Raw genomic sequence first — 23664 nt, forward strand, 5'->3', positions numbered from 1 at the left:
ACTCAGCTGCATAGTATTGGCAAAAAGGCTGGTTACCCACTAGTAAGGAAGATGCTAGTGGTGTTACTAGATAGACATCAAAATGATAACATTTGCCTAACAAGAAAAGTGTTAGTGACAGATACAGAGGAACAAAATGGAAGTTTAGAAAAGTTGGTAATGAAATTCTACTATAAAATTCAAGTTTTAAGTAAATTTGAATATTTATTTTAATTCACATAGATCCATGGGTTTGTTTTTTATTTTTTAAAGTTTTATTTATGCAAAGTCAAAATAACAAAAAAAGGACGATTGGCAAAGTGAATACACTTAATACAACAAAAATACAGAGAAATTCACAACAGATTAACGAATCTACGACCAGCGTAGAGCATGTAAGACAATTAGTCAACCGAACTATTAGAATAAGAAGTAACAAGTGACCTGAGTTTTGTAAAAAGAATAGAAAAGAAAATGGTTTGTTTTTTAAGTATTTCTTGTTACTATGCTATAACATTTAATGTGATGATTCAAATAAGATGTTATGTTCAACCTGTGCATCTGCAAGCTGGACTGCAGGGAATCCTTGATTGCCCTCTTCAATGCCAGCTATATCTTCTTGGCTAGTGCTGTGCTGAGAATGGGTTCCTTCCAGTGTGTTCTGATCGCTGGATAGCACAGTGTTAAAGTCAGAAGCAGATGGAATGGTAGGCAGGTTATGTGTAGTTCCTGGAAAACCAAATATCAACAACATTGAGTCAAAAAATTTAAAAACATAAAATTGGAAATTTATATATATAAAAATGTATTGTGTCAGTTGTAATTCCAATTCTTGTAAACACATGACAGCTTAGAAGGTATCCATTTATTGCAATGAATGGTGCACTATGCCTAAGGATTAAGTAGGGACTACAATGTGATCTCAGATTGGGTGTGGTACGGCATATCGATGCCAAGAAGAGCGACAAGACTCACCCCGACGCGACTATTCCGGAGGAGCTAGTTCCCGACCCTGCCTGATGACGACTCCTCTTCACCCCAACAGCAGCCAATGACGATGAAGCAAGAAGGCGGCTGCAGCTGATGACGTCATTGAGCATGCCGACGGCATTATCGCTGCTGTTAAGGGGGTGAGGTAAGTATGCACCCATGTACAATGTATACTCCTTTCTAAAATACATTGTACATGGGTACATACTTACCTCACCCCCTTAACAACAGCGATAATGCCGTCGGCAAGCTCAATGACGTCATCAGCTGCAGCCGCCTTCTTGCTTTATTGTCATTGGCTGCTGTCGGGGTGAAGAGGAGTCGTCAGGGAACCAGCTCCTTCTAAATAGTTGCGTTGGGGTGAGTCTTGTCGGGGTAGTCAGCATCAATATGCCAACTACCACCGCTCTGATCAGCATAGCTGTTAATAATGTTCAGGATATTTGCGCTAATTGTAAATGCATTCTGTGCAATAAACTCTGCTTCATCTAGATTGCCTTTTTATAAAATTATGTTTTCTTGAAATCAAATAAAAACAATAAGAGAATTATGCAGTTTATGAGCATTTACTAAACACAAGACTTCCGCTATTTAATCTTTTACATATGTTAAAAGCTAGATACCAGAAAAACTTTTTATTATGCAGTTTGTAATACGTCATATCACAGAAAAGATCCAGGGTTTGATTACAATATGATGGTCTTGAACTAGAGTTAAAACTGTTGATAATAAAAAAATATTTATTCCTAAACTTGATGGAATGGCTTTGCTGGAAGAAAGTGTACACAGAATGGTATGTCCTGATAGCTCAACAAATGTGAAAACATGTATGAATGGACATGTGAAGATATGAGACAATGATCACAGAAAACAGAGACGCACAGACTATTTCCTGCATAATGTACGAAATCCAGAATTCTATCAAACTGCTGAACCAGTAAACAATTCAGTGTGGACACTGTGGCCATATTATACCTATGTGTCAGTCGATAGAGGTAGTGCAGTTATTGGTCTCAAATGTGCCATATTGTTAGAGAAAACATATATGGCATAAACTCTACTTACTATGGCAGTTGATACCGTAGGATTCAAAAATGGATTTGCTTCACTTTACCAGGTGTATATGAATTGTGTTTTCTATTTTCACAGCCTTCTTTGCTGAAGAGCGGACAGAATTTTTCTACACAACATTCCAAAAGAACCTCAGTGCCAATACCTGTTGGAAGGCTGTTGTGTCCAGACTTGATCATGGGTGACTCATGTACCACACTGCCTCTATTACCCACTGCATTTGACATCCAGTTATAGAAGCTCACAGAGGATGGTTCAGACAATAAAGGATGTTCTGATAACATTTCTGTGGCCACAGGATTCCCTGTATTAATAAATCAGGAGAGGATTCAGAGAATTCTTATGTCGAAGAAAAAAAAAATGTAATACATGATTACCAGGCTGTAAAACACGTGGTTTAAAATTTCCATTTTCCTCAAAACCTCCAAATGTGGTGTACCTGATCTAGGCCAAAACGAAGTGCCACCCAAGCCCTAAACTTTGGAGATCTTCTCTTTCTCTATTACACAGAATGATGTGAATAGATGCACACAGACACAGTATATTGGAGCATTAAAAAATAATCTATCTGCATAGCCTTAAAATCATTTCTACAAGTGTATAATACTATAGACAAAAGTATAAAAGAACCACTAGATCACAAAAAACAACAGCTGATTAACACGAAACAATGAATCTAACAAGTTAAGCATAAAAGCTGACACTGTCGTCTCACACTGTAGTGTGTGTGTGTGTGTGTGTGTGTGTGTGTGTGTGTGTATGTGTGTGTGTATTTATACCCACACCCTACCAGTGACCAAACAATACTGTAAATTGATTGACATTATTGTACATTCTCCGCTATCATTTAGTTTCCCGGATTTATTTAAAATTTCTGCTTATGATATGTAACGCAACAAACAGCCCAAAGTGTGACAGATAAAAGAGCTGCTGTCTACTAGTACATGCAAAGATGCTGTTCTGTGGACAGACATAAGGTACAGACAATGCAATGTAAATGTGTGACTTAGGAAAGACAGATGTATTCTGTACATGTCCAAACAAATAAATATTGGTATACTACATAACTGGGGAAAATATAACACCATCGGTTTTTTTTTCTTTTACATCAAAATGACATTTAAATCACCAGTATAGTTCACACTAGCTTGTCTACAAGTTCACAGTATTTAGGTTTTATTTTCTAGCAGTAAGGGGAAAGGACAGATGTTGGATAATAATTCACCCCTATGGTACAGGGGACTGGGTGGGGGGGACACAAACAGACTCCTCTTCCTCCGTCCTATAAACTGCATTCATTGCTCCTCCTTAGTTTTTTCCCCAGCGCCCAGTTTCGGACGGAGGTGGGCACAGGGATTTTTGGTTTTACCTACATTATTATGACTTTAGAACATCTATACTTCTGTTTTCACCTTACTGCTGGAGGGGTAGAGGGAAGTTTGGCAATTGGTATTAAATACCTTTATTAGGGTGGGGTACGTTAAAACGGCACTGTCAACCCCGACAACGTTTTAAACGACAGGGGAATAACGATGCCTATAAGCCCTACAGTACTAAAATTACTACTTACCAGATGTCAGACATGCAGTTTTTTCAGAGCTTGAAATCACTGTCCAGTGTCCAATCCAAATGGCCTGAACACTAAGCGGCAATACCCAGACCCCACGACTGTATAATGTAACACAGGCGTGGGGTCCGGGTATTGCCGCTTTAAAACCGGCATTTGCAGTCTGTCCATACTAAATGACGGAATTTCATAGGTAGGTGTGTAGGCCGTTCGGATTGGACAGTGGACGGTGATTTCAAGCTCCGGCAAAACTGCATGTCTGACATCTGGTAAGTAGTAATTTTAGTACTGTAGGGCTTATAGGCATCCTTATTCCCCTGTCGTTTAAAACGTTGTCGAGGTTGACAGCGCCGTAGTAATGAGTACCACCGCTTTCTTAAAGGCTGCAAGGGGATACTAGCCAATCCACCAAGAAATGTGTGGTCTCTTTTCTACTCTGCTACCTTTCCTCAGTGGGCTACTCGTGAATGGAGGAGGAGCAGGAAAACAGAGGGGGTTATAAGGAGAAGGAGCAGGAAGAAGAGTCCAAACTTTTTTCCCCAGTGCTCTGCCACCTAAAAGTGAGTCATAAATCAATGTTTGGGTCCTCATTAAAGCCCGAGAGAAAGGGATTTATCTCTAATTATAAATATACTCTTTTTGCACTGAATTTAAAGTATCATTCCACAAAAATTTGATGATTTCCTAAATTAAACCAGGTAACAGATTGCTCCCACAACATCTGTTGAACACACAGTGCTGCTTGCTCCCTCCTGCTAGATGGGTGTTTAATCATGGCGTGATTAAATGCCTGCCACAGGAGTGTGTCGATCTTGCTGCCACCTCTCACCTGGCCTCACTCTCATAGTAACAATATATGAAGTGGCATGAAGCCATATGAAGCCCGTAGCATGTACTTCAGAGTGCCATTGAACCGCTCGCACAGTCCATTAGTCTGGGGATGGTAGGGGGCAGTACGGAGTTGCCGCACTATGCACTTTTGTGTTATATATCTAGCAGGAGAAAGAAAAAGTGGGGGTAAGGAAATCTAAATCTACCGCACCAATGATACCGAGCATATTCTCATTATTGCTGATATCATGGTTCATGACTAAGCATGATACCATGATCTAGAGAGTGCATCCATATTGGCAAACAGATACAAAAGGGAAAAGAATATAGAGGATGCACTAATGCTCTGGTATTAGTGATACCATGAAGAGATATATTGCACTCATATATAAAACTTAACTTTTATTAGCTGTTGATTACAGCGAAATATAAATCAATTAACCTTAAAAACAACTGTGTGCTTTAAAATCCACTGGCTGGACTAAATCATCTAATTTATTAATGAGGATAATACTAGCAGTAGGACACGATAGAAAAGCTCATTGTTTATATAAATAGTTTCACAATGAAAATATAACACCTGCTACATATATAATTGTATTTGCTAAGCTGTGATCTTCCAATGGCTAAATCTAAATTGTATGTACTGAGAAGCAGAATTTTGCTAACACCATTGGCTGGCTCTAATTTGGACCAATGAATATATCTGTATGAAGATTCATACCACTAACTATAGATATGTCAATATGGTTGTTGTGGCATATACTATGATGACTGTCTATGTATGGCCTCTACTGATCTATAGGGCTGATAAATCCATCGGATCCTGAACTGTCTTAATGATGTTAAGATTACAGCCAATATCCGTCTCTTGTAGACAGTAACTTTGATAACTGCCTATATATAGCCCCTGCTGATCTCTAGAGCTAATATTTATTAGTATCCCCATAGTAACTCCGATCCACTGAGATGATGCAAGGAGGAGTTACTATGGGGATGATCCGGAAACTTAGAGATCTGCGCATCGTTTACTTCCTTGTTTAATCCAACAATTTAATTAGATCCGAAAGAGATCCCTTGCAGCATAGCTGTTATGTTAGATATTATGGGGCTTAACTGCTTACCTAGGAAGAAAATATGTGTATTTGGTCATGGACTGATATTTGTAACCACTATCACTATGGCAACCCAGAACCAATCAGATGATTGGAAGAGGAATAAGTCCACTAATTCCTCACAGGACTTGGCGTCAGATCCATTAATCCATTTTATTGCCAACTGCCGCAACTGGTTGGCATATTCCTCATGGCTGATATGGGTGCTTTTAGCCAAGTCCCAAAACTTCCGCTGGTAGGTCTCCGGTGCAATAACAACGCTTAAGGAGGGCCCGTTTTACCACGTCGTAGTCCGCACAGTCCTTTGGGGCCACTCCGCGATAAGCTTTCACTGCACCACCTTGTAGCATGGGAACCAGATACTTTACCCACTCCTGTCATGGAGGTTACACGACATTTCAAACACCTGCAAATGTCCATCAATAATCTCCAACAGTTTCATCAAATTTGGTAAAGTGAAGAGACCAGATGACTGTTCAGGGGCCGCTGGAGGAGGCGGTGCCCACCAATTGCCCCACAACCTGATAAGCAACTGCTCCCCTCAGGTATTTTGTCTCCCAGGAACCCCAGCTGCTGCATTAATACAGAAAAGTTACCCTCATCACACTGTTGAACTTGCATCACTGGTTCACTCTGTGTGAGGGGACTGTTGCTGGAAACAGGTGCTGTGTTCTGGGATGTTACTGCAGGTACCTCTAGGTTTGGAGTTAACATCTCCTCCTGGTCACTGTCACAGTCAGTTTCCTCATCTGCTTACCCATACTGCCCATGCCAGGCATTCAGCACCTTTTTTAATTTCGCTTCTTGTCGCTGTGTAAGGAATTTCTAACTTCTTTGCTTAGCACAGTATCTCAAGGTCCACTTTGGACAATTTACTGTACTTCGACATCCTGTGCATTCTCCTGGCTGCAGTTATTCCTCTCCTGAATAACTTGGCTCTCCTGACTGGTGCACGAAAAGCCTGCCTGGGGATATCCCGCCGCTTGCCACCAGAAATCTGTGACAGGATGGACCGCCTTTGCCATCCTGTCTGTTGCTGCTTCGTTATCCCAATTGCACTCTAACTGCAGTAGGAGGGGCTTACAAATGTTGCCACCACTGCACTCCTTACCGGCATCCAGAACCGGGTTGCTTCTAGCTAACTGACGCTGCGAGTGTAACCATTACTGGTGTACCTGGGCTGGTACTCTTCATCTCTTCTTATGGATCAAGGTTGCTGTAGATAGATCCCCCTGGCCTATCACACTGGCCAGAACTGCTGGGGAGCGGGCAGAGGGGTGGTACTGGATGATGGGTACAATCCTCAGAAACAGCAGGGAACGGATTCGATTTTGGGTCTAATCTGTAGGTCACAGGATAGAGAAGTTTCCAAGCAGGTCTTTGAAGCAAGTGATGTTTATTTGCTCACCCTGGTTGAAGGTACCGGGGAGCAGGTCAGATAAAGCAAGAAAAACAATTTTCATTACAAGACAGTGTTTTTTATACAGATTTGAACACAGCCTCTAAGGATAAGCCAGCCCACTGAGGTCTGAGCTCTTTTTAGAATCAGGATGCAATTTATTTACCCAAACATTGGTTTACATGCAATGCAAAGCTAACAATATTTACACTTATCTGATATCCTAAAACTTGCTGTGATTTCCTGCATCTAATTTTGAACATAGGAAATTTAATAGCAGTCTAATTAAACCTTCCTGTGCCTTCAGGTGCTAGACCCTCACACATCAAAAGGTCTAATTAACATGATTAACATAGTTCCTTTTTTCAGACAGTTGCAGAATACACATTCCCAAAGAAAGGTACAAAACTCCAAACAAGTCATTTCCCCACATCACGATACACAAAAGACTTCCTACACAAAGACTTATTGTATCAGATATATACCTCAGAAATCATGCATTTCCTCTAGCAAGGTTAAAACAAACGAGTTTTTTTCCCTGGTCTCAGAAAAAAAGATATCTTTTTTTTTTACCAACATACACACAATATCAAAAATAAGTACATCTGCAATTATATAAATAAGCGCCCTGCGCTATTTCCTTTAAATAAATTTATACCATAAGTTATTTATAAGTGATCCAGTCACACTTGGTAAATGTATGGAGAAAGGACTAACCAAGAAGCAGCCACTGACTATTAGAGTGAGCACAAACATTTTCTGAAACCAGTTGTCCCGCACCAGAGTAGGCCTATGGAATAGTGGACCTAAGCCATCTGGCTATTGTGTTTAATTTTGACGCTGGCCAACACCTCCAGTGTGTGTTGTAGAGAACAAAGCAGAAAGTCGATCCTTTGAACATTGGAAATCTAATTAAAGGTAGGCTTTTTCTGTAGGCTGCACACAATTTTGTTTGGCATCTGGAACAGGTGACATACATAAGAGACTTCCTTCCTCCAGCTTTAGCCTTAGTACTGGCTCCTTTATCAGACATAGACTGAGGGGTACAGCGAGATGAAACAGACTGTAACAGAATCTGGTGCAGTACAGAAAATTAGGTACAGAAGGAGCCTTTTGAGGAGAATCAGAGGAGAGGAGCTTCAGCCCAGCAGCAGAAAGGTCACTCAGCCAGAGGTACAGCAAAGGCGTGAAAAACCACTGTTCAACCCTAGCTCTTCCAGGAAGTTATCTGTTGGCAGGCTTTTACCTGAAGGAAAGCTCACCAAAGAGGCAGAACCATCTGCAATTAGATGTTCCTTTGTCCAGGTCTAGAGCAAAGGGTGTCTCCCTTGCCCTTAGTGGCACACGGGGTGCCACATGACCAGTTATTAAACTCTGACAGATTCAGGGAGTGCCATCCCAAACACCCCTCTGAACTCCACTGGGAGCATGGGGTGAATGTTATAACCTGCGGCTCCTAAGACGGCGGGGGTGGGGTACGGTTTTTCGGTATTGAAAAACCTGACACCCACTTGCCCTACAAAAAAAAGACGAAAGTGTTAAAAAGCTAAAACTATGTGACTATTGAAAGACTTACCTTTACAGCGACTCCGCAGCTAAGCGATGCATCACAATGCTGACTGCAAGTCATTTCTAATGAAGAGGTGTCCGGCAGTACAGTTTCCTGTCATCATGACTTGGATTCCTTTAAATTTAAAGTGGCAATGTCGAGTTAAGTGTTTAAACACTTAACCTGCGGTAGCTTGAAATTGCTGCTTTAAATTTAAAGGTAATCCAAGTCACAATGACAAGAAACTGTACTGCCGGACACCTCTTCATTAGAAATGACTTGCGGTCAGCATTGTGGCGCATCGCTTAGTTTCGGAGTCGCTGTAAAGGCAAGTCTATCAATAGTCACATAGTTTTTTAACACTTTCGTCTTTTTGTTTTTGTAGGGCAAGTGGGTGTCGGAGCGATGGTTAATACGATTACCACCGGGCGGCGGTCATGTTGAAAATGCCCACTTCACAGTGTCAACAAATCTGGAGTCACGCAGGCACAGAATGACTTCTTCAGAGAGAAACACCTTTTGGACCAGTTAGATTAACACTATAAGTATATATTAGTAATATATAGTATTATTATATATAAGTATATATTGGGATTACAGTATATGATTAACTGTACAATATGGAAAAGAATATAAATAAACAAACTAAAAAAAATAAATCATTGAATACCTGTTCTTGTAAGAGAATTTGTTTTAACAGTTGTAGCATTTCTTTGTGGAGTCCCCTCCAGCAAATTATGTAGACTAGGGAAACTCCCAGTCAAGTAGCTGAGAAGACTCTCTTTCCTTGGACTTTCTTTAACAGGCATTCCAGATCTGCTGATGTGTGCAGGAGAATCATTTGCAGTGTCTCCACTGGTGTAACTCAGAGACTGGTATGGATGGATCCCCTTAAAAACAAAGTGACCATAACTTCACTACAGAACAAATGAATTTGACAAAATGGATAAAACAGCTATCATTTCATTTATCAAGAATTAATCTGTGCCTAGGGACCAGGACTCCCCTGTGAGCATTGCAGCTGATGTGTCGATGACATGTTAATTGAAAAGAGCAGAACAAGTACTGCTACTCTGTAGCAGGTGGGTGGTCATTAAACCAATCCCTGTAGCCGTATAACAAACACACTATACATCACTATACAGAAACATTGAAAACACACATAAGAGGATTTTTATACTCACGATAAATCCGTTTCTCTGATTCCATCTGGGGGACATTGCTTACCATGGGTTATGTGGGGGGAGGAAGAGTTTGGCAATTAACTAGTTAACTCTGTGAGCTTCTGACAAACCCCTCCCCCCCACAACCCCCCTTGTAGTCTTCAGTTTAATTATAAAGCCCCAAAGATAGACCAATCAACCAAAGAACATACAGCAGAAGAGCAGAAGGAAGGGAACGCAGTGTCCTCCAGATGGAATCAGAGAAACGGATTTATCGTGAGTATAAAAATCCTCTTTTCTCTTTCATCCAATCTGGGGGACACTGCTTACCATGGGGACTTTCTAAAGCAACCCCCTTGAAGGGAGGGACCGCTCTGACAGCCCGGCACGTAGAGCACTACGGCCAAAACTGGCGTCTGTCGACGCAAAGACATTGAATTGGTAAAATTTAGTAAAGATATGGACCGAGGACCAGGTGGCTGCCCATAACTGGTCCGCTGAGGCCCCATTCCACGCAGTCCAAGATGCCCCCTCAGAACAGGTAGAATGGGCAACAATACGATCTGGCACAGGTCAGTTAGCATTGATATAAGCCTGCTTAATAGTCAACGTAAGCCATCTAGCAATAGATTGCTTGGAGGCCGGCCAACTACGTTTTGAAAAGTCATATAAAATAAACAAGGAATCTGTGCGGCAAATCTTTGATGTTCTCTGGACATAGATTCGGAGAGCTCTAACCACATCCAGAAATTTCATAGATCCTGTTCCAGGCCCTTGTGGGTCGTCCGTGAACACCGGAACCACTATTTCCTGGTTTACATGAAAACCGGAAACTACTTTTGGCAGAAAGAACCGTTCTGAGAACTGCTCTATCATCATGAAACACCAAATAAGGTATAAAGACTGCTGAAATGGTGGGGACGTGGTTTTCGGCCCAGGTGAAAATCTGACACGTCACCTCCATTGCTCTTGCACTCCTGGTGCCTCCTTGTCTGTTGATGTACGCCACTGCCGTGGCATTGTAGGATTGAAGATGGACCGGTAAACCTTGAAAGATGAACTGTGCTCCCTGCAAGGCTTTTAACATGGCTTTTAGTTCCAATATATTAATGTGGAGAGAGGTCTCCTGAGATGAAGGGCCACAGCTCCCCACCCCCGAAGGCTGGCTTCTGTGGATACTAAGATCCAAGGCCAAGGGGCAAAGGTCCTGCCGGACTATCTACCATCTGATGGGATCCCGACCATTTCTTTAGGAGATCCCACTGGAAGCACAGAGAATGGATTCGGCCATAAAGGAGAGTCTGGAAGGTCAACACCATCTTCCCTAGTAAGCGCATGCACAGGAGGACAGACGGTCTCCGGCAGGACAAAACAAAACTCGAATTGCCGAGTCCCGCAAGGACCGTATCTTGTCCTTTGGAAGGAAAATTCTCTGACTGTTGGTATCCATTATAAGTCCCAGAAAAGTCATTCTCTGGCAAGGAGTTAACTGGGATTTTGGGCGGGTTTATGAGCCAGCCATGCCTCTCCAGAATCCTGATGGCAAGCTGAATATGTTGTTGGAGCCGGTGAACCGAGGCAGCCTTGATTAGTAAGTCGTCGAACTGCACACCTCTGGAATGAAGATAAGCCGCCATTACCTCCATAATCTTTGAAAACACCATTGGTGCAGTCGCCAGGCCTAATGGAAGAGCCCTGAACTGATAGTGAGCAGATCCTACCGTGAATCTGAGAAGAGCCTGATGTGTCTTCCAGATAGGAACGTAGAGGTAGGTGTCCCCGATATCTATTGACGCCATGAACCGATTTGCCTCCAGTCCGTTCATAACAGACCTCAGGGATTCCATTTGAAATCTGACTACCTGCAGGTGAAGGTTCAACTGCTTTAGGTTTAAGATGGGGTGGAAGGAGCCATCCGGCTTTTGGACCAAAAAGAGGTTGGAGTAGAACCCTTGCTCCTTTGGTCTTCCGGAACCTCTATGATAACTCTTTGCGAAAGAAGAGAAGCAACACAGTGAAGCATTGCTTGTCTTCTTTGTGGATGGCGGGGCAAGCTGGTTGCAGAGAACCTCCGAGGGGCTGGGACCGCTAGGTCTATTATGTCACCTCTTGTCATGATCCCAGGAATCCAACTGTCCTCCAAGGACTTTGCACACTGATCCCCTAACAGTAGCAGATGTCCTCCCACCCCCGCTAACAAGGGGGGGGGGCGTCATGCTGTGGAGCGGCTTGTGGAGGAGGAAGATCTACCTGGGAGCGAGTGTCCCCTGGTGCCAGAAGCACTGGACCAGAGTGTCTGGCCCCTACCAGATGGGGCCAGACAACCCATCACAAGGGTTGTCTAAATGAACCAAACCTAAGAGTCCTAGGCCTTGGAACACTGACAGGGAAAAAGTACTTTTGCCTCCTGTAGCCTGGGAAATGATGGAATCCCATTAAGGGCCAAATAACACTCCACTGGAATAAGGGAGGGACTCCAAAGACTTTTTAGATTCAGTGTCCACATCCCAGGACCTCAGCCACAAGGCCCTCCTAGCCGCAACAGCTGTTGCGAAGACAAAGGAGGAAATAGAAGCTGCGTTCTGAGCAGCCTCATAAACGTACCCTGAAGCCTCCTTAAGCTGCAGGGCAAGCGGAAGCAAGTCAGAATCTTGCAAAGCTGTAGCCAACAGGTCAGCCCATGTTTCCACATCACTGGCGACCCATGCTGATGAAAACGTGGGTCTGAATGAAGTACCTGCTGCCGAGTAGATGAACTTTAAGAAAGCCTCTATCTTACGGTCAGTGGGGTCGTGCAAGGAAGCTGTTCCTGGAATAGGGAACGTAGTGTAGCGAACTAAGCGTGCCACTGTTGTATCCACCCTTGGGACCTGTTCTCAACGGACTACATCATCCACTTGTAGAGGGTATAAAGACAGGTTCCTTCTTGGAATAACAAACCTACGTTCAGGTTGTTTCCAAGATGCTTCTGCGATCTCTTTCAAATCCCCTTATATCTGGGAGACTCCTCTGGGTCCGCCTGTGCGGAATCGGAATCTTCTAAATCCTCACCCTCCTCTTCTGAGGATCTCTCCGAATCAGAGAGGGACAGAAGGGGGTTAGAGGATCTGTGCCTCTTCTTTCTAGGTAACTGTCTTGGGGTCTCCAAAAACCGGTTTAACCAATCTAGACCTCTGACTAATGATGTAGACCAAGCCGGCTCTCCCATAAGGGGGGTTTGAGATGGCAATGCAGAGGGATGCCCCACAGTCCGGAAACAACGGACTCGGTAGTCCCCGTGATCACCCCTGAAATAAGAGGGGCTATTGTTCCAGAGGTTGATGGGAGTACCGCAGCAACCGCTGGAATTTCTGTGGGTTTAGAATGCAGTTGAACCAATAAGGTAACCCCCTGCGTCAGGGCGGGCGCCCACGCTGGTGTTTCCGTGATGGATAAGGCGTTAGTTTGTGGCTGCGCCGCCATGGAAGCCCCTCCGCAGTCAGAACAGAGCGCCCACGGGTCCTGCTGTTCAGTGGTTAATTTAGCCTTACATTTGAACCAAGTATAATATTTAGCATGAGGTGCTTTACCCTTGTCAGACATTTTGAGGTAACAGTACAGCACAAAAATGTAAACAGGCAAACACACAAGACATAAGCAGACAATAATAACTGATTTATCTATAGAATAGGGAATACATAGAAAAACGATTTTGGTACTTAGCCTTTCAGGGCTAAGCAAACAGGAGAAGGAGAAGTCCACCAGCAGCTCTGCTATGCTTCCAAAGGAGCTGATGTCTCTTTTCCCGGGAAGATTTGGCACCTCGGGCAAGTCCACTTTTCCTCTGCAGACGGGGGAGCTCTATTATCTCAGCTCTCCCCATCCTACACCTGCTGCCAAAAAAGCAATGACTGACAAGAGCGATTTACTGCTTCTATATAAGCCGTAATTGCCGCTCCATGCTCGTCCTGCCGTCTTAAAGACAAATACCAAGTTCCTTTTCTGAGGAGGGGACTTGGAATAGTCCAATATGACCGGCGTTTTCTGCCCCGTGGCAGCGCCGGTAACCTGCAATAATCAGTGTGACAGCGGCTTATATAAGCCGCATGTCACACCGCACAGAAGCGCTATTAGAAATAAAAACTTTCCAACTGCCGATGGGAGCCGTCTGGCTCTCACTGGCAGTCTGACAGCTGCTTCTATGTAACGAGTGTGCTCTGTGAGGACAGAGCACACCTTTGTAGGAATAACTAAAGAAATAAAAGAAAATCTCAGTAAATGAATCTACAAACAGTGAAAATTCACTGAACAACAAAAGTAAGCCCAACTCCTTTGGGCACTCAACAAAAACTGAAGATTATGAGGAGGTTGTAGGGGTGGGGGGGGGGGGGGGGAGGTCTGTCAGCAGCTCACAGAGTTAACTAGTTAAGTGCCAAACTCCTCCTCCCCTCACACAACCCATAGTAAGCAGTGTCCCCAGATTGGATGAAAGAGAAATCAATATATTTGCTCTAATAAATTGCTCACATATATATGATACTTTTGGAGTTCACTGCAGAACAGATTTCATATATAGGGGGAAATAAGTGCTGTGGGCATTGGGCTTTAATCTCATTTGATGCTATTGACAGCAAAGTTAGGCACACCAGATTTATTAACATATGACCTCTCCTGAGAGGGTAAAAATCACACAATATAATCAGCACATCAGTTTGGCTCAATATATACTCTCTAATTTAGTGCTGCTGCAGTGACTTCACATGACCCTTCTCCAGTAGCGCAGGGAGACAGTAATGTCAGAAAACACAAGGGCACACCTGCCATTTCCTGCAGCTGTAAGAAGAAATGTCCTCTTATGGAATTGAACATTTGAACTATTAACACCTAGGTTAGTACACGGATAGAAGGTTTACAACTTATCAGATGTAGAGTGATTTTTAAAAGCTTTTATCTTGAAGAATTATACAGGTATGTTGGGGATGGGGAATTTCATATATAGGTGTGACTTTTTATATTCTAGCATGGGGCAACTCAAAATGGATTCTTGAGTCCATACCAGTGGATTGGGTAAGAGTGGAAAGGTTGCAGTCTAAAAAGCAGAAACACTTACTTTAATCTTCAAAGCAGAATCACTGTGAGCGTGAGATTTTGATAACTTCCTCATAATTTCAGCCCCACTAACAGGCCCAGAAGAAACACCTGTAGGGGGAGGCCTGGTATTGGTCCCTTCGAGCAACATGGTATGTTCACTGATAGTAGCTACAATAGAGTATATATAGAACAAGTTAATACAGAAAAAAAATCTCTAATGAAACATAGAACAGACTTTTGTAAAACTAGAAAAACTGAATAATGTTATTGCACAACACCCAATTCCTAAACAAAATATCTGTTTGTTCAAATTCTGTTTAATGTATACCCTAGGTGAATTGTGTACTTGTCAATATATTCCACCTACACTTTTTTATCAACTTTTATTTAACATTTGTTAATGTTATAACAGTGGCAGTGACTATTCAGCAAAATTCAAACTAGATCTGAATACTTTAATAGTATATAGAGCTACTTCAATTGAGACTCCTCCAACTTGAAAATGTAAATTCCTAGCTTATACATTTTTTTCCATGTCAAACCAACCTTCAAATAAAATATTCACTGTACATGAATTGACATACATTAAAAGGTTATTCAGTCTTAAAACAATTTATGAACATTTTCAAGCTGACTTGGTGGATGAAAACTGACTGAACTGATTGCACATTGAAATAGCAAAATAAACTTTTCTACATGTCTTTAACCAAGTTGTTGCCATTTTCCACAAAGACTTTTTTAAAATTTTACCCACTGACAATAAGGTAATCTTTGTGCTTAACACTTAATCCATTTCCCTGTTGGTTGGAGGTAAAAAGATGGCAGGTAAGGCTCTACAGTGTAGAAGGCAAGACAAAAAAAATCTGACCTCTCCTCTACCCCAATGCCCCATGCTCCAAATTTACTTGTAGCCAAGCAAGGAGGAAAAAAAAAATAAAAAAAATAAAAAAAGAGTCCCCCTACAAGCAATAGGTAAATGGAATGAAGTACAATATCCCCTTTCCTGCTTCTTCAGTAGGGGGACACAGATAGTGGTATCTCTTCAAGTCATCAATAACAGGATAGGAGGAATGCCTAAAGCCGATGCATACAGGACATGCGAAAATCAGCCTCTGATGGCCACAAACACTTATAATAAGTATAACACTTGTATAATTTGGAGAAAGTATATGTAGGCATCCTTTCTGCAATTTTAATATACTGAGGACCCAGGACATATCACTGTAAAAAAGTCTTACGAATTAGGTTGAGCAAGCTGAAAGTCCATATGGCCCGCTTGTCATACGGATCCATCAAGATATTGTCTGAGAGGAGGTACCCAACCTGTCAAAAAAGACAAGGGGAACTTCTGGACCAATCAGGGGGATGAACACGGGGGTTGGCATTAAAAGTAGCCAAGTTGAGATCAAGAAGAGCTTCCCCACCACTAGGTGAGTTGGCTTTATTCATCTCAGTGATGCAATTGCCTTGTTGGAGCATAGGATGGAGCTATAGTTTTACCTGTTTCATAATCACAGGAAAATATTTTGAAAAGGCGAATGTGGAAACACATGAATCTCCTCCAGAACTGGAGATCATAGTCTATACAGTTTCATAATTTAATTTAAGATCGTATGGAAGAGGAACGTGAGACATGACGGGAGATACTTACCTTGAGGAAGTAAAACACTTTGTTGTACTATGTAAAATTTAAGGTCCGTGACCACCATGTAAGTTTAGTGAACCAGAGAGAATATGGTCTTGTTAATGTTCCATACCTAAATCAGGCCTTCAATAGAACACTGTTCAGATGGGAAACTATCACGAGTACCTGGTGACTCAGGAGCACTTTCACAGAGGCCATGACCTAGGTGAAGTCCTGCAGAGACACAGGCTGGAAGGGAACTAACAAAATTAAAAAAAATGCACCCAATGGAAAGCAAAACAGTGGAACCGCTGGTGGTCCTCCCAGATGGGGATATGTAAATGTGTGTTCTTGATATACAGGAATACCTGGCATTCCCCTTCACTCATCTTCTCATTTACCAACTGTATTTCATTTGGAATAGACTCTGCTCTAGGAATTTGGTAAATGGCCTGGCAATTCAAAGACATATAAAACATGCTCTCTTGGGCACCAGAAAAATATTGTAATAGAATTCTGTGACCTATCTAATGCCCACTACCGAAAAGATGAATGCCCAGGAACAACTGGAAAGATGATTTTCCAGGTACGTACTTCCAAGAAGAATATCTATTAAACTTGATGTCGAGAATCTAGGAGTCAGTAACAGAACACCACCAGGAGTGCTTGAAGAGTCAAAGACAGCCTTGTGTAAGCCAGAGGTGCCAACCAATAGTATGAAAGAAATGGTGAAGTCAGAGTACTTCGATTCACCATGCATGTTTTTCTAGGACTTTTTCTTGGACTGTGCTGGCATGCCTTAAACTTAAAGGACTGGTAATATGACTGAATTAATCCTGAGGGATGAAATAAACCATTGAACCAAGAGTACACACTTAGGCCTGTTCTGCAGCAGGAAAGTCTTCTTCCCTCTGCTAGCATCATCTAAAATTTTCCCAGTTCAGGCCCAAAAATGGACTATCTTGAAAAATGCAGAAAAAAAAAATACTTCTTGTACATATTATCTGCTACTTAGAACTTAAGCCATGGTAGCCTGTAAGCTACCACATTAGCTGTTGTTTTTAATGCTAATCAAGAGGAGTCCAAGCCAGGTCCTACAACGTGTAGGGGACATTCAATAGATTTTCAAAAGCGCTACTCTAGTTGTGCCATTCTGCAAACCCTCCACAAGTTCTGCCCAGTTGAAGGCTACCTTAGCCACTAAGTGGCATGAAAGAGTTTCTTCGGGGTAGAGCCAGAGTTAAAAAACAGGTTGTTCAGAAGTTCTAGATGTAGTTTATATAGATTATAGTAAGGCTAATAACACTGTCCCACATTGGAGACTGTTAAATAAACTCGAAAGCTTGGGATCGGACAGAAAGATGGTTGAATGGATAGGATCTTGGTTTCAGAATAGAAAACAAAACGTTCTAGTAAATGGAGTGCATTCACAGGAGGGAGGGTTACCATTAGAGTACCCCAAGGATCTGTACTTGGACCAGTGCTTTTTAATGTCTTTATTGGTGACACTGCAAATGGTATTAAAGGGAAAGTATGCCTTTTTGCAGATGACACAAGGATATGCAACAGGGTAGACACAAATGATTAATGATCTTGTTAGACTAGAGGAATGGTCAAGAGAGTGGCAACAATAGTTTAATGCCAAAAAATGCTAAATCATACACTTCGGTCTCAAAAATCCAAAGGTATTATAGTATTAATGGCACTATCATGGAAACTACCGAGGAGGAAATGGATCTAGGAATCACTATTTTAGGTGACTTAAAGGCAGAAAAGCAATTTAACAAAGAAATGAGGAAGGCAAGTCAGATGCTTGGTTGCATAAGGAGAGGAATCAGTAGCAGAAAGAAGTAATAATGCCACTGTATAGCTCATCTAGAATACAGAGTTCAGTTCTCAAGACCATATCTCCAGAAGGATATAAATACATTAGAGACTCTACAAACAAGGGCAACTAAAATGGTGCAAGGACTAAAGCACAAAACTTAACTGGAAAGAATAAAATATCTTATTATGTACAGTTTGAAGCAGAGAAAGGAAAGGGGGGACATGATGGAAACTTTCAATTATATCAAGGGTATTAACAAGGTACAGAATGGAAACATTCTTCAAAGGAAGATAAATATTAGAAAACAAGGACATGTACTGAAACTGTAAGGAAGTAGGTTCAGAGGAAATCTGAGGAAAAACTACTTCACAGTAAGGTTAGTGGATAAGTGGAATAGCCTCCTATAAAGGTAGCACAATTTAAACATGCTTGGGATAGACATACGTATATTTTTACAAAAAATAAAGGATCAAATAGGGTTTGAGATTAGCATAGGTTTAAAAATGGGCGAACTAGATGGGCCAAGAGGTTCTTTTCTGCTGTCAAATTCTATGTTTCCAAATAGGAGCACTACTGCACCTAATTTTGTCAAGTCATGCATAGACCAGATTACATTTTGTGAATAGATTTTATTAAAGTGAGAAAGAGGTGGGTTATAGTGGTGAAGCATTTTTTGGGTTTTTCCTTGCTTTTGTGAAAGAGCACAAAGACTTATCACACAGCAAATGTAAATTTTGCACCAGCTCAGAGTTGGCATATTTTGCCCTATACATTTGTCAAGAAGCCTTTTGTGTCTTCCATTTGTAAAATTAAAAAAACTTAACCCCACACACAAAAACAAAAATGCAACATGTAAAAGCACACACAATTTCCCCCCTTACTGTAATGATTCATTTAGGATATAAAAGAGACTAAAACAAGCAGTATTTTAGGAGATAAATAGAAACATTTTATATAATGATAGAGGTGGTTCTGATGTGGGAGGAGGTTGTACATTTACACTTTAAAGTGCATCTCTTCGGATTTTTTGCTCCCCAGCACTTCTAGCTGCAGAGGCTTCTCCAAAGAAGTGTGCTGGGCACATATGATGGTCAATGTATTTTGATGATCGTGTACATTTTATCAAATCTATGTTTGCAAGCAAATGGCACGACTCTTGTGCGGGGCCGGTGCTGGTATCTTCAGTGCCCTCTGTCTGAGTTTGCGCCACTGAATTGGTCATTTGTATAGAGTCATCTAGAATACAATGTTCAGTTCTAGATGCCATATCTCCAGAAGGGTATAAATACATTAGAGCCTGTACAAAGAAGGACAACTAAAATGGTGCATGGCCTACAGCACAAAGCTTACCTGGATAAACTAAAAGATCTTAATATGTATAGTTTGGAGCAGAGAAGGGAAAGAGGGGCATGACACAAACTTTCAAATATATCATGGGTTTTAACAAGGTACAGGAGGGAAACATTCTTCAAAGGAAGAGAAGTATTAGAACATGCACTGAAACATGAGGGATATAGGTTCAGAGGAAATTTGAGGAAAAATTACTTCACAGAAAGGGTAGTGGATAAGTGGAATAGCCTCCCATCAGAGGTGGTAGAGGTTAATATAGTAGAGCTATTTAAACATACTTGGGATAGACATAAGGATATCCTTAAAAAGAATTTGGAATTCTCAATATTCAGGATTACTAGGACAAACCTGAAAAGAGAGCTGACTTATTCTGTCTCCGGAAGATACCAGTCAGTCTGATTATTTGGCAGATCCTTGCCGTAGACATAGACCCCTGATAAACTAAAATATTCATACAAAGAACACCACTCAGGGGAAAACATTGTTTCCTAACTCAACATGCATGCCAAGGGGAACAAAAAATGAGCTAAAGATGAACCTCAAAAATTACAATCCATCAAAGCTATTCAAAGAAGCACTGCAAGGGAGTAAAAAAATAGAAAAATAGACTTCACCAAGGTAAAGGTGATCAGAGGGGAGCATGAATTGGTGGTCTAAGGCCTGTGTGGCTGCAGACTCACACATCTGACCATTAGTTATGTTCCTTTGCCATCTTGAAAGGGCCAGCCACTATCCTTTAACTTGTAGTCTCTTTTCCAACTAGCAATTCATTCCAGACAACCATGCACCTGGGGGAATCAACACTGCCATTAAGCAGCTGCAGGTAGAAAAAAAATCTGCCTTACACCAGGCTGCTGTGGCTCTACAGTCAGAGACAGAAGTACAAAGGTGAGGTAGCCGCACAATGAAGGCAGCCAGACGGAGGTGGTGTTGTGTAACATCTTGTCATAGTATATAAAATTTGGTCAGGGGGGGCAGAATGTTTATAGGGGAAAGGAGGGGTAAGCTTCCTTTTTCTCCAGTGCTTCCACTCCTACAAGTTGGGTATCTGTGTCCCCCTACTGCAAAAGAAAATATTTATCCAAACTATAATATATGATTTGGGTTATGACTTGCCAATATGAGCAGTATTGTTCTATTTTCTTACTTCTGCAGATAAAGTACCTGGCAAGTACAAGACTATAACAGTTCCTTAAGTCATAGTCTAGTAGTGATGGTTACAGTGAAGTTTGCCATCATACATTGAGTTTAAAGTGCTGTGTGCATACACTGAGTGCAAAGTATCCTGTGCTAAGAGAGACGTGTAAATACACTGTCTCTTATGATTCACCATTATATTTTAAAAATATGAGGTTAGATGTTGACAGACAGACATTATCAGGGAGTCACGCAGTGACTTGGCGTGGCCTCCTGTAATCCCACGCGAGTTTCACTGTTCTCGCTTTAAACTATATTAAGCTAGTAGCAAACTCTAATAGTAGGTCAGAACAAACAGTGTACTTACACATCTCACTAAGCACACGGTATTTTACTGTCTATAGCAGCTGCTTGTGAGAAGGGAGGAGATTTTGAAAACATATGCATAAATAATTAAGAGGAAATATTTTAACTTTAGAGGAAGTCTTTTACATCTAGCTATAATACCATAGGTGGAGGTGTAACAACTCCCGTGAACAATATATGCAGCAATAAGAGCTATGTATATAAATTTGGTAAACAGGTGTGTCCCATCACCCTAAGTTGAAAAGGTGATTAAACAGACAACACCCATGGAAACATGCTAACAAATAATATCTTATAAGGATCATACGATTATAAACAATGGGGGTACTTTGATATTATTATAGTTACGTATACCTTTTGGAACTGCAAATAAGCTGCAGAGTCTATTGAAATATATGAATTGATTTAAAAATGAATGAAAGATCTTATATTAACATGAGACTAGTGAATACTGGACCCGTGAAATGACTGACTACTGGCTAACTTATCTCAGATCTAAGGGAGATTAGCTTTATAAAATTCTCATTCTCAGAGGGATCAAACAAGAGAGTCTTTAATCTTGAATAATTTTATAAGCAATACAAGTGATTATTGACTTATTACATACATCTCAAATGCGATTCCACTGTAGCTTTCACTTTTTCTTGATATTAGAAATAAAGATCAGAATCCTGAAATATATACACTTTATGGATTACAGAAAAAAAAAAGGAGTGTATGATCCTTACAATATCAATTAATAAATAAGATACATACCCTTGAATGTATGTAGTATAATTTATTATGCTTGCCATATAGAATGTTACACAATAGTGTGAATGTACTAATCGAATGAATGTGCTAAAATTAGATATCCACACTGAGAATAGATATACGAGGTTCTTATTTTGATGTTAGCAATAATAACATTATTTAGTTTTTATATTTTGCCTTCTATACAAAAGGAGATGACCAGTTTTAATGCATACCAATAAACTTAATATTTTTTATAATAATTCCCTATGTCCCTGGAGTGCCCTCTATTGGACAACCTTATTTCTTTATGTTTTGACTTGATATAATTACTGTACTCTGAGGTGCACCACCTATTGGATACATGGGAAATTGAAATATATAAGAAGAATTTATTGGGGTAGCACTTTATACTGTTAAAATTTTAGGTCTGGTGCGGATCTAAACTACATTGAGACAATAAATAGAACATACCTGCATCAAACTCAAACTCTGCACCATCTGCACTGGTATCACTTTGCAAAGCTCCACCATTCTCTAATCCATTCAAATCATCTTCGTCTCTCACCGAGTTCTGAGGCTTTAGTGTCTGGGCCGGTCTGAGCAAGCGAACTCCTTTAAATGCAGGTGTAACAACAATAAAATTCATCCATTGCCTGGCAAGAGCAACAAGCCCTTTCTTTAATGTGACTAGAGCAGGGAGACCATCACTCTGTAAGAGATAAATACAACCCAATTAATTTGCTAATACTCTAGCTATTGTCCAAATATTATATGGTTCACATCAGGTTTGACAATAAAGGACAACTTGGCACTTTGGGACTAATCAGGTTATAGATTTCCCTCTACTTATTGTTAAGTTGCAGTCATGCAATGTCCAGGAAATCAGCAATGACTTATGTGCATATGTTACACCATCAGCATGTGTGCACTGTTTTCATTACAATATTTGTAGTAACTGGATAAACAAGATATCTCCATGAGGACAGCAGCATTATCCCACATTTGTTTACAAAGATTCAGAGTATGGGATGACTTGTTTACTGTAAAATGCATGTAAAAGTGTACATTTAGATCTACTTTATAACAGGTAATATTCAGAAAATTACATACAGCTTACAGCTGCATTGCACACTCTAATATACTTGGCACCACCATGATGTTTATTACCAAAACAGACACAATTCTGCAGAAATATTATCTTTATACACAATATCAGTTAGAAAAGGATGACTCAAAAACTCACTAAGGTGGCGTCTTCAATGGTGGAGTAATTGGCTTGATGTAAGTAGTGATGAAGCAAGTTACATAGTAGACAGGAAGGATTTTCTTGCAGGAAGCGTGCTTGTTTAGTGAGTCTATTGTACTTACTCCGCAAGGGAAAGTGAAGGCTTTTATTCTGTATAAAAAATATAAAGCAATAATACCTAAATAGCAAGTACAAGTTAGCAGTGACAATAAAAGTGTCATTTTGAAACCGTAAACTATGCAAGCATTTCATTTAATGCAAATGCACAAGTTTACATCACAAGCATACCTCCCCTCACAGAATCGTTTTTCATAGGTAATGATTAAGTGAACGACAGATTGTGTGTTTTACATTTCAAGTGAAGCGTTGTGCTGCAAGATTTCAAATTTAATTGACTACATCCATACAAAGACTTTAAAGGCATATTCAATTAGTTTCTGGGAATGTGGCAGCGCACATAAAGTGCAACTACGGTACCGCCACGTCACAGATTTCCCTTCGTATCCCTATGGGGTGCGAAAGGAAATCTACGGTGTTGCGGTATCGAGAAGTAGACGGCCATGCGTAGCCAGAATCTTGGAAGCTAAATGAATATGCCCCTAATAGTCTTAACATTTAGAAAAAGTATAAGACATGTGATCCTT

The 23664-nt window shown here is 40.9% G+C and overlaps 1 protein-coding gene across 12 annotated transcripts in view; it reads right to left on the reverse strand.

Moving 5' to 3' along the window:
• Positions 1 to 23664, reverse strand: part of BLTP1 (bridge-like lipid transfer protein family member 1) — a 216124-nt gene that overhangs the window by 79522 nt on the left and 112938 nt on the right. For 11 of the 12 annotated variants that reach the window (XM_075200257.1, XM_075200247.1, XM_075200315.1 and 8 more), the window contains exons 39-44: positions 23018 to 23170; positions 22246 to 22483; positions 14754 to 14902; positions 9172 to 9391; positions 2186 to 2344; positions 533 to 708 (exon numbers count right to left, since the gene is read on the reverse strand). In XM_075200257.1, coding sequence (XP_075056358.1) covers positions 533 to 708; positions 2186 to 2344; positions 9172 to 9391; positions 14754 to 14902; positions 22246 to 22483; positions 23018 to 23170 — 1095 coding nt within the window. The remainder of the gene's footprint in view (positions 1 to 532; positions 709 to 2185; positions 2345 to 9171; positions 9392 to 14753; positions 14903 to 22245; positions 22484 to 23017; positions 23171 to 23664) is intronic. The other variant, XM_075200283.1, reaches the window with a different exon arrangement.

Source organism: Mixophyes fleayi, chromosome 1, assembly GCF_038048845.1.
Source record: "Mixophyes fleayi isolate aMixFle1 chromosome 1, aMixFle1.hap1, whole genome shotgun sequence".
In the NCBI taxonomy this organism is placed as follows: Eukaryota; Metazoa; Chordata; class Amphibia; order Anura; family Limnodynastidae; genus Mixophyes; species Mixophyes fleayi.